Source organism: Eublepharis macularius, chromosome 1 (assembly GCF_028583425.1).
Source record: "Eublepharis macularius isolate TG4126 chromosome 1, MPM_Emac_v1.0, whole genome shotgun sequence".
Classification (NCBI taxonomy): Eukaryota; Metazoa; Chordata; class Lepidosauria; order Squamata; family Eublepharidae; genus Eublepharis; species Eublepharis macularius.
This window is the reverse complement of record NC_072790.1, coordinates 225,782,608-225,794,896: the sequence shown is the minus strand read 5'-3', so window position 1 is coordinate 225,794,896 and position 12,289 is coordinate 225,782,608. Positions and strand designations below refer to the sequence as shown.

General features: G+C 45.6%; 1 protein-coding gene across 1 annotated transcript in view; it reads left to right on the top strand.

Annotated features, from left to right (window-relative positions):
• The window catches only part of CDC42EP2 (CDC42 effector protein 2), a 12,178-nt gene extending 7,380 nt beyond the window's left edge, over window positions 1–4,798 (top strand). The window contains exon 2 of the mRNA XM_054990301.1: window positions 241–4,798. Coding sequence (XP_054846276.1) covers window positions 605–1,321 — 717 coding nt within the window. The 5' untranslated portion in view covers window positions 241–604 and the 3' untranslated portion in view covers window positions 1,322–4,798. The remainder of the gene's footprint in view (window positions 1–240) is intronic.
• The last annotated feature ends 7,491 nt before the right edge of the window (window positions 4,799–12,289 follow it).

Genomic DNA, 12,289 nt, shown 5'->3' with positions numbered 1-12,289 from the left:
ATGGAACTAATAGTGCATGCCTACTTTACAAGATTGTTGTAGAGGGTTCTGCTTGAAAATCACTCATAACTGCTTACTTTTGCAGCTTTCAAGCTGGGTTTAAAAAGTTTGCTATGACTGAAACACGGAATGCTTAACATTTCTTTTTCATGTTTTAAATTTTCAGAGCTCTGGCCAGATTCTGGTTGTAAATGAAAGGCATATTCCTGGCCTGTAATGGCTTCTTGTTTCTTTCTCTAGGAGATGCAGACAAGAATGAATTGACTTCCAAAGACCCGTAAGAGTCTCCCTCTTGCTCAAGTCTCTGTTGTGAATATCAAAGGTGCGGACTTGCCAGAGGATCCATCATCTGCAGTCTTTCTGTGCTGCAGACAAAAGACTCGAGAAAGCTGATCTTCTAAGGAAACCAGCCTTACTGACAGAACTAACTGCTCACAGCCATTCTTTAGCCCTCCGTGCAAACCAAACGCTGGTCCAGCTGCGCTCCTTCTTTTCTGTCTCTTGCAGGCTTACCCCCTGATTATCCTTGTTCTTTTCCCCCCTGATGGCTCAGGCCAGCATCGAGTAGGAATCTTTTAAAAATTTCTTCTTGGCAGTCAGCGAGATGTCCACCACTAAAGTGCCAATCTACCTGAAAAGGGGAAGCCGGAGAGGGAAAAAAGAGAAACTTCGTGATATCCTCTCCTCCGACATGATCAGCCCGCCGCTGGGTGACTTCCGGCATACGATCCATATCGGGAGCGGTGGGGAGAACGACATGTTTGGTGACATCTCTTTCCTGCAAGGGAAGTTCCATCTCTTGCCGAGGACGGAGAGCAGTCTGAGTTCAGATGGGGCAGGCCACTATGTAGTACCCTTTGAGTTCTCAAGGACTGCTACTGTCTCCAGTTACGATCCACCGTCTCTGGACATCCCATCACCTCTCCTAAAAAACGCAATCTCTCTGCCAGTCATCGGTGGCCCACAGGCTTTAACTTTGCCTTCTGCCCAAGCCCCACCCAAGCCACCACGCCTCCATCTTGATGACAAGGGTCAACCAGCTCACCAGTCAAAGGACCCTGCGGAGAATCTGGCCAACGGTAGTCGAACTGCAGAGACCCGTCATGCCCCCAATGGCAAGTGTGTGGCCCCTCTGAATGGGTTTGTTGAGGAAGAAAAGAAAGGGGAACCTTTTATGTCCCATGCTGGCTCCATGCTCTCCCTACACGTGGACTTGGGACCGTCAATTTTGGATGACGTTCTCCAGGTGATGGAGAAGCACCAAACGGGGACTGTGGGTGTTCTGTTGCAAGACTCCAACAGGCAGCAGATCCTGACGTGACAAGGAAGGCATCCATCAGAAAGGACTCAACTTTTTTTTTCCAGGAACAGCATTGTGTAGAGAAGAGCTTGTGATGCTGTTAACTGGACCACCTAACCTGGGGTTTGTCATGTGAGTGAGATCCTTGGGTGCAGTTTCATTAATAACACCCCCCCCCCAATAATCCTGAGTGTCCACCTCTCCTCCTGCAGTGTGCCAATGCTGCAAAGATTTGGGTGGAGTCTATTTTTGAAGAATTTTTGAGTGTTGAGGAAGAAAAAGAAAGGGGAGCCCTTTATCTCCCATGCTTGCTCGCTCTCTGCAGAATCTACTGCCCCATGCTACTGAAACCTGTATAGGAAAACTAAAAGCAATAAATTCATAAGCGTCTGTTAGCTGTCATTTGCCAGCAAGAATTGTAATGTTGTGGGTGCGCATTTCAAAGGGATGAGTTGATAGATGGTTGAGAAATCCTAACAGCGAAAGGAGTGTTGTTGTGTAACTTTTGCAGTGGGTGTGGTGTGACCGAGGTTGTCAAGCTGCTCGTTTGTGCAATGAACAGACTGTTGCTTTCTGCTCTTTGTTTGGGCTTTGAAGCTCCTAAACCTTCAAGTTCCCCTTTCATCTCAGTGGGTGCACTTAGGCTACCTTCATTGAAATGGCAAGTTCTGAATGGGGGGGGGGGCATCTTCAGAGTTTTAAGAGGGTAATGTGGCCACATTATTTGGCAGAATGGCATGGGAACAGATCCTTTTAATTTTGCTGCTACAGACTAACACACCTAGCCTCTGGAATTACTATCTTTAGATGGATGTCAGTGCTACCACTGCAGAGCAGACATGGAGTTCTTGCCTGGGGGATGACCCCCATGGCGACTGTAGTGTGCCCTTTTTTTCATTATGCCCCTGGGGAAACATCTGCAGGCCCCCATTGGTTGCTGTCCAGTCCAAGAAAAGATTTACCCTCCTTACTGTGGAATGTGTAAACTGGTCTTCTCAAGATTGCTCTGAGCAATGAGGCAAGGGGGAAAGTTAAATTGCACTGCAGCTTGGTTGGGCTGCATCAGCCATGTCCTCCTGACAGGCATAGGAAAGCCCAGAAGGGAATGGGTTGAGGGCAGAAATAATTTATAAGAAGACCATTTTTGCTCAGACAGGAAAATAGAGGGAGGGTGGAGATTGAGAAGCAATGGAATGGAATTGTGGCAACAAGGAAGGTAGAAGAATGGCCACGAGTGCCATATATTGATTTGCCAGCATGGCACTTCTGTCCAGTGACCCGCTGACATCTAGCTTGGGGGCTGATAGAGTTCTGTGCTGATGCTGTTTAGGAGATCCTGTGTTCTCAGACACCTGACCACCCACGTGCATGATCCCCCCCCCCCGTGTCATCAGTGCAGCCTTGCCAATGGGATAGCTGGTTTAGCGCATAATACTTTGTTTAAGCATCTTTAGGGGAAGAATAAATAGTGACTCGTTAAACTAGCAAGCTGTTGCATTGTCCCTTGGCAGGCATCCTGCCCATCTGTCCTTGCGGAGGGTGATTCACAAAGAGACAAGCCTGCAGCTTTGCTTTCCTGAGGGAATATATGAGGCCACTCTGGCATGACGCATGGGGAAAGATGGAGATGATTTTTGACTAGGGCTGTTTTTGCCAGGAAAGTGATTTTTAATGGCCCAGAGGACTTGGTACAGAGAAGAACTCCTTCTGTGAGGGTCTTTTGGCTTTCAGCCTTGTTTAAACTATTTCCTCAATAACTTGGTCTCCTTGAGCGCTGAATACTCCCCAGATGTGTAGTGCTTTTGCTCCAAGAATTGAGCAATCCCATTTCTTCCTTCACTGTAGGCCCTCCAGAATTGCACTGGTATGTGTATTTTAGAAGAGCCACAAAAGACTGAAACTAATTCAGCAGAGCTCTCATTTCTGTGTACAGCAAACATGTTTTTGTGTCTCCCAAAGCACATATAGCGCTTTACATAAGCAGGAAAATAAAGAGATGTCCATGGTCCCAACGGGGTGGCAATCTAAATTTAAACTACGGACAAGGAGGGGCAGGGGGGAGAGAGAGGGCAAGGCCATGGGACTGAATTAGATTGAATGCTGTTATACATATTTAGAGTGGTTTCATTTGGGTGTGTGTGAGAAGGAAGGGGTTAAAATCAAGAGGCTTCATTGAAAAGCTGGGGCTTGAAGGGGGGGGGGGTTGTACCTGAACCCAGAATACAAAACATTGTTTGGCTTGTGAGGAAGAAGGATTGGACCCTTATTTTTTAAACTGTTATGATAAAGTTGAGAACCTTTCCTTTAAGAAAAAAAATATATAAGCTATCTCTCATGCGTACTCTTGGATTCTTCTTTCAAAGCCATTGTGTCTCAACAGCACATAGCTTATTGTTCAGCTGTACAAAGGCCAGTGAAAAATCTAGAACAAGCAATATTATGCAGCAAGCGGAGGCTGGCCAGCTACCGCACAACACTTCTGTCTCACTGTCCATAATCCTCGTACGTGCTTTGTGGCCATGGTGACAACAATGTGGTAGTGACCGCCGGGTGCCTTCTTGTTTCCATGGATTTCCCCTTGCCAAGGTCAAACATATAAGTGGATTTGAACCTGTGATGAACTCTGGACTTTCCACTCCCCTTGCATCTCCTAGCTTCTTGGCGGCAAAAGAAATACAGCATAAAATTGATCATAGAACAGATATTAAAGCAACAAACATTACCGTAGCATAAAAGGGGCAGTAATGGACTCCCTTGTACTCAGATTTTGCGCCTTCTGCTAGAGAGTCCAAGGCTGAAACTCTGATGCTGGCAACCCTATAGCAGCATCATGTGGAAGTGAGCGAACGGCCAGCATGCTCTTGCTCCCAAGAGTGTTTGTGTTTAGAAACCTGAATATGAGGTAGTGCATGTACTGCATTTTAAGGCCGAACTACACGTGGTCCTCTCCAGGTTGGCCCTTTGAACACTCTTAAGTGCTTTCACATTATCGTGGCATAATTGTTACAACAATCCTGAATGGTAGGCCGATAATAATAACCCATGTAAGGGAAAGGAGTGGGAGGAGAGGTTTGGATACCACAACCTAATGAACTAATTCACCATAGAGATGGGATTAGCATCAAGAACTTTATGGTTTGCAGTTTGGTCAATATATACGTGATTTAATTCCTCCTTCTACTTGGAACTGAGACTTATCTGTCCACTGAAATATAGTTTTGTATGACTGGATCTTTGAAACAGCAGCATATAAATTTCTGAATAAATTGAACTTCATGCCACTGAACACCCCTAGAACAAAGTCAAGCAATGGATGTCATTTTGTATAGGGGCAAATAATGCTAGATGATTTATAAATAACATCTCCCCTAGTAGAATATCATGATTTTACATAAATAAAAATTAAGGAAGTTATTTATTTACAGCATTTGCATACTGTCTTTTAGTCACAGTGTATTGCACAGTTGTTCACAATAAAATCTGTTTACAGACTCCCAATATTGGTTCTGATAACAATTGAATGCTTTCAGGTTAGGTGAGCACGAGAGAAGATACTTTCCGGACATGGTTATCTTGCTGGGGTGAGAATGTTTTGAATACCAAATGTTATTGCTGGTCTCCATTAAACTCAGGCTGACAACATCCAAAGTTCTTCAGCTTCTGGTTCAAACCTCCCCCTCCCCCAAAGATGGTGGTGGTGGAGAAGAGCACCCTCAAGTCATAGCTGACTTATGGTGACCCCGGTGGGCTTTTCATGGCAAGATACTTACAGAGGTGGTTTGCCATTGCCTGCCTCTGGAGCCCTGTTCTTCATTGGAGGTCTTCCATCCAATTACTAACCAAGGCTGAGCCTGCTTAGTTTCTGGAATCTGATGAGAGCAAGCTTATCTGGGCTATTCAGGTCAGCCTCCCCCACCCCCACCCCAAGGATATGATGGTAATAAATGTCTGGCACGAATTGTGATGGGTGCAGATGTTCCTGGAGTCTTCTCCACATCCCTAGAGATATAGCTCCTCCCTCACAGAAGGTTTTCATGATCAGAAACACTTTGGACCTTAAACACTGATTCTATGCACATGAACATTTTGTAGACATTAAATGTGCATAGCTACTTGGACTCGGTGACACGTTACAGAAGCTTCTGTTAGGTTTGAGAGAATCACTGGTTTTAATGTTCACCTACGTACTTGAAGTCTACCTGCAAATGCTGTAGATCCACCTGTTGAGGCAGGTGAGCTGCTGCTTCTTCAAGAGTCCAGGAGAATTTTGCTCTGCCCATGTTTCCAAGAAAAGGTGCGCAGCAGCCCACCATCTAGAAAAGACACTTTGTCCTCATGCTCAGAGCTTGACACTATTCAGAATGTCTTATAAGTGCTGTGACAAAGTATTATTTGTGGCCTAGATGCAATTTCAGCATCCCCCAAGGAACTGGTACACACACAATTTAGTCAGTCACACTTATTTGTTTAAAAAACCCCAAAGAAATATGCATGCAGGGGCGGATTGGCCACTACCTGGACCAGGCTAGCAGTTAAAAGGGCATTGCCCAACTGAGCTGCACTAGGCATAGTGATGGTGATGCTCATGCTCAACCAAGCTGCATATGGCGTGAGGGTGGCAGCTCGGGGCTGGCTGGGAGAGCAGGCTGTTACTCCCTTCTTCAGAGAGGAGGATCTGTGGTGGGCTGGGGATGGATCCCTTTTCCAAGGCCATTGTTTCCTCCTAGTCCACCTCTGCATGCATGTACTGGTCAAGTCATAAAGTACAGCAAAGCAGAAGGACCGAGTTTCACTTTAGAAGCACCACAGAAGATTGTGGGCAGACAGAAACTGACTGGCTACAGATTCAAAGAGGATACGCTTAAGTATTCCCTCACATAGCACATAATTAACTTGTGGAGTTATCTGCCACAAAATGTGGCAACAGACACAGGCTGAGATGAGTTTTAAGGGGATGATCCAACTGCAAATAGACATAATGGAACCTCCCTGTGCAGAAGCAATGTCTGAGTAACATGATGGGGAAACCACCAGGATAGGACAGGGCCACAACCTTGATGCCTTTCTGAGTTTCTCAAAGGCATCTGGACAGCCACCTTCAGAAATTTACATTGGATTAGAACACCTAATCCAGAAGGCACTTCTTCTATTCACAACCGTTTGATCAGCAGCTATTAGCCATGATAGCTATGTTGAACCACCCTGTTCTGAAGCAGTTTGCCTTAGAATAAATGGATGCTGAGAGCAATCCCAAACATTGGTTGTTGGGGGTTTTCCGGGCTGTATTGCCGTGGTCTTGGCATTGTAGTTCCTGACGTTTCGCCAGCAGCTGTGGCTGGCATCTTCAGAGGTGTAGCACCTCTGAAGATGCCAGCCACAGCTGCTGGCGAAACGTCAGGAACTACAATGCCAAGACCACGGCAATACAGCCCGGAAAACCCCCAACAACCATCGTTCTCCGGCCGTGAAAGCCTTCGACAATAAATCCCAAACATGTTTACTCAAATTCTTCTCTTTTTTGCCATTAAGTTACAGCAGACTTATGGCAATCCCACAGGTTTTTTAAGGCAAGAAACATTCAGAGGTGGTTTGCCATTGCTGGCCTCTGCATAGCTGCTATGAAGAGGCAACCCCTAGACTTCCCTGGTGGCCTCCCATCCAAGTATTGACCAGTCCTGGCCCTGCTTGGCTTCTGAGACTGGGCTAGCCTGGGCTATCCAGTATCCTACTCAGATCTACTAAAAGGAACTTACACCCAGGCAAGTGTTTTAGGACTGCATTGATAACAGGGATATTGTCTTTATGTCCTGCTTCGCAGGGAAATCTGGATAACTGCTGTTGGATGCAGGAAGCAGTGGATTAGATGGAGCCTGCTTGGCTGTGATCCAGCAGGGTTCTTCTTAGCAGTGACAAAGGATCTCCAGTCTCTAAAGGAAGTTAAGAAAACGAAGAGCAGAAAAATGAAAAATGTTGACATTCTTCTCTACTAGCTATGCCAAGAAAGTGTCTGGATACAGCTGGTTTCCAGAACTCTCATGGCATGAAATAGATCCCTAATGGAGCAATCCGCTCGCACCAAAAGAATTTTGTTTTTACCCAGTGGACAGGAAACATTCAGAGCTAAATTATGTACTCCGTTTCCTCTCTACACACACTTAAGCCCCCTCTTACAGTTAGTAAATATGCTTCCCAAATAGGCACTCGGCTTAATATTCTCCACCCACCCACCATCCTTTCAGACACAGGCAAACTGGCTACTCCGAATGCGTATTTAACGATAAAACAATAATATCTTGGTTGCTGCGGAACGAAAGCTGCTGTACTCAAACGCAACATAAAAATAGAAATGCTGAGGAACGAACGAGCGCCTTGGACTTCTGGCAGAGCTTTTGTGGAAACGGACAAGCCAACCCAAGAGAGCTTCGGCAATAAGAAGTCTTAATTAGAGATTTAATTTAAACATGATATTTGGTAGGATTGAGGAACTTTTCCATGTGACTTTGCAAGGTCTCATTTAAAATGCGGCGACTACATGCACAAGCCTGCTATGTCTGCAATGCTAGCACCTCAGCCCAGCATCATGCCCACCTAGGCAGGGTATGGCTCTCTCGTGTGCCAACATTGCTTGGGTAGCAGTGTGTGCAACAGCAATTGGGCAAGTTTTCTATCCCACCAGCATCACATTTAAATCGGCCATCAAAGCCTTTTCTGCCCTTCCCATCAATGGCACAGAGGCCTTCTGTATCTAGGCTCTGTAAAAGGCTCCCCCTGCAGTCCTTTTCCCTTGAATTCGTGGGCCGCTCTAAACTTTTCCTCCTTCCCTCCCTCCCTCCCTTGCTTTTCTCCCCTGTGCGGACTCAAAACAGCTTATAAAATCATTCCCCCTTCCTCCATTTTATCCTCACAATAACCTGGGGTAGTTTCTAGAGTGACAGACTAGGATCTGGCCAAGCCAGGTTTGATTCCCCACTCTGACTGCCATGGAAACTTGCTGGATGTCCTTGGACCAGCCACATATTCTCAGACTAACCTACCCTTGCAGGGTTGTTGTGAAGAAAAAAGGAGAGGAGAATGATGTAAACCACTTTGGGTCCCCATTGGGGAGAACAGAGGAGTATAACTGAAGTAAAATAAAATAATATAAAATATAAAATAAAACAGAATAAATAAAATCTAGTGAGGTATGTTAGGCTGAGAGAGAACAGTTGGCCCAAGATCATCCAGCAGAAATGAGCACGAGTCCAGTGGCTCCTGTAAGTCTAACAAAACAAGATCATCCAGTGGGCTTCTATGGTGGAGTAGGGATGTGAATCTCCCAGATTCTAGCCTGACATTCTAACTATCACACCATACTTTCCCTCAGCCTTCTGCCTCCTCCCCTCCTGTTTTTCCTCCTTCTCGACCTGCTGCCACCTCCTACAAGCTGTTTACTTTGGCGTATAGCATCTGGACTCCCTGCTGCTTCATTCACCAGACTTCTGCACTCCCACCTCTCCATCTCAGGAGGATCCGTTTCTCTCCCCTATTTCTACCAGCAGACGCAGCTGGTTTCTTGTCCCGAGGCCCTATGTGAGGTTTTGCCCCATCCCCCTTTCTTCAGGGGCCTCTCTGTCCTTCAACTCCCTGCTGCCTTCGCCACCACATTTCCTTCTGCCCTCTCCATCTGCTCTTCCCTAATGTTTGGAGCCTGTGCTGAATCTGCCCTCCTTCCTGCCTCCTGGGATTATGAACATTTTATACATTTTGATATATGTCAAAACCTATAGACCTTCCTTCCAAAGCATTTTACAGAATGAAGGAACCTATTTTTAAAACTTAAAGCCATTTATAAACATAAAGCCAGGAGCCAAAAAACAGATGAATTATGATCTATACCTCAATGTACATTAAAAACTGACCCAAAGTGTCATAACAGTTCTTGGATCTGAAAAAGTGGGCTTTCTCTGATCCATGAAAGCTTCTCCTGAAATAAACTTGCTCATCATTAAGATGCAACAAGACTGGTTTTGGCTTCAACAGACAAACACAGTGCATCTGCTCTAGAATGGTGCTGATCACAATTCATTAGTCCTTCACCTACACCAAACTCAGACAAGTGCCCCCAAAGGTGTTTACAATAATCCAGAATTGTGCTTACAATGGTAAGAACTCAGCCAGCTAAGAAAAAGGGAACGCCTACAGAATGCAGCCTATGCATGCTTTTTGCGGGGAAGTGTTCCACAGGGCCAGTGCTAGTCTAGAGGCTCTTTGTTATACTAATGGCAAGGAAGAGGAAAAGCAAGATGCAGTGGGAGAATTGTTTTATTTATAGATCCCAACATATTTTGCTTGTAGCTTCATCAGGGGATCTGTAAACCAGTAACCTCTCCAAACTCCCACCCTGATCAAATAAAAAGATCAAAGTGGAAGTTTGGAGAAGTTGTATTGTCGAAGGCTTTCACGGCCAGAGAACTATGGTTGTTGTGGGTTTTCCGGGCTGTATTGCCGTGGTCTTGGCATTGTAGTTCCTGACGTTTCGCCAGCAGCTGTGGCTGGCATCTTCAGAGGTGTAGCACCAAAAGACAGAGATCTCTCAGTGTCACAGTGTGGAAAAGATGTTGGCAGGTCATAAATGACAGGTCATAAATGAAAAGATGGCAGGTCATAAATGAAAAGATGCCAACATCTTTTCCACACTGTGACACTGAGAGATCTCTGTCTTTTGGTGCTACACCTCTGAAGATGCCAGCCACAGCTGCTGGCGAAACGTCAGGAACTACAATGCCAAGACCACGGCAATACAGCCCGGAAAACCCACAATAACCTTTGGAGAAGTTGCTGGTTGACAGATCCCCTGACGAACCTAGAAGTGAAACATGTTGAGATCTATAATTATAAATAAAACAAGTCTCCCACTGCACCTTGCTGCTTTTTCTCTTCTTGAACCTTACCTTGGTGCAGCCCCTCTTTCCTGACACATTTTCTTGACCTACTAACAGCCACATTTTGGGTGACTCAGGTTTTCAAGATAGGAATGTCACTTTGGAACAGGCATACCTGGCCCTTGCAGTGCACAATCCAGCAGTACGTTCCTGTATCAGACCCCTGTTCAAATGCATTTGAGCTGAGGAAGAGCGTTAGTAGTTAATTTAAACAGGGCTTGCACAGAACAGCTTCCTGGATTGCGATGGGGTGACATTTGGGTTTTCCACCTCAGGCACCAAAATACCTTGGGCTTGTCCCTGACTAGTGAGCTAATTAAAATGTCTGAAGATGGGGGTGAGGGGGTCATGCTCTCCCTGAAGTCAGCTGCTGAGAATATGGATTCAGCTGCCACATTCTGAGCACAAAAAGCAGCCAACAGTCCTCAAAAGTAAACTTGTATAGCAACCCAGTCTGGAGGTTTCCAAGATATGGATAATGTGATATCATCCTAATCATTTCTCCTTCGGTTTCTCTCTACACAAGACACCTGGGTGCGCGTTTGTCAAGTGCCAAGAGATGCAATGTTAACCAGGAAGTGTGGTTTTAAAAGACAGAGCTGGTGGAGATCGCTCTGGAGGGGACGGGTTCTCTCACAGCCTTCTGCTGCCTCTGGCGTGCCTGACTGTCTCCCTTTCTGGAGCCTTTGCCCTGCTGCCCTCACTGCTTAAAACACTAAATTAACCAAGCCTCAAAAACTGATTTATACCCCCATGGGGAAAGAAAGCAGCTTTATTGATTGAGTGAGTGACTGATTTATAGTCCTCCTTTCTCACTGGGACTCAAGATTGATTACATAGTGTAAGATTAGCACAATCAGTATCAAGAACATTTCCATAAACAATGCCATAGGATAAATAGATACAAGTTTACAAAGACATATCATTAGCAAGGATCCAATACAGCGTTGAAGAAATGCTGAAACAGAACATAATCAATTCTAGGACTGACATTAGACAACATGAAGCAAAGATAGTAGATATTTAAAGCAACAGATAATATGTAAGGCAACATAGTGGTGAAGACTATGGTCCCTAATTCATTAGGGAAGCATCTGAGAACCACTCCCTACAATGCAGCCCTCCTGACTGAGTAAAAATTGTTCTCCTCTTCTCCGTTTTATATTTACCACAAAACCCCTGTGAGACAGGTCTAGCTGAGAGGGTGAGGGTGTGACTGGCTGAAAGTCAGCCAGCAACCTTCCACGGCAGAGTGGGATTCAAACTGGGATCTTCTCGATCCTGGTCCAAACTTCTAATCACTACACAAGCTTCATTTTTGGCACTGTACCGCCTAGCGTCCCAGAAACAAGAACTCTCAATGCAAAAAGCAGGAGGGAGGGTGGGCCTTTCTGGTGATTACGAAGGCCAGTTTCTCTTCATGTTCTGCTCCGCAACTCACATCATCATCCTGAAGTTGGTGACAATTTTGAGACTTTTCAGTTCCTAAGGAGTTATACATGCAATAGAGGGACGAAAGGAAGGACGGATTCTTTTATTATTATAGAGTTAAGTCAGCTTCAGGGGACTGATTTCAGGCTTCTCCTAGGGTTAACAAATTATTTAATTGATTCTCAGCTATTGGGAAAGGTTCACATAAACTGCATAAATTAACATATTCCTAAAACAGCCTTTTTCATCTAGCCCCTCGCAAGGCAGTATCATATTCCTTCTACTTATTTCCAAAGTTACACGCATGCGCTCTGAAACGGCGAAACATCGTCTCACCCCAGAGAAATTTATTAGCTCTATGGGCAGGAAAAGGGAAAGATTATATGGACACATGCGCAACTGGGTACCTCGGCAAAGACAGTGGCGTCAGCGGTCCTTATTGCCTTTTCCGCTTTGCGCGTGCGTAACTGTGATGTTGACGGCAGTGGTGGCGGGAAGGGCGTGGGTCTTGATCATACTTTTCATTGCGCATGGTCTACTGCGCTCCCGCGCATGCGTCTTGTTTCGGGCGAGTGCGAAATGCCTTTGAAACGCGGAGTCCGCCGATGTCAGCGAGAACGGCATAGCGGCGCAGGCG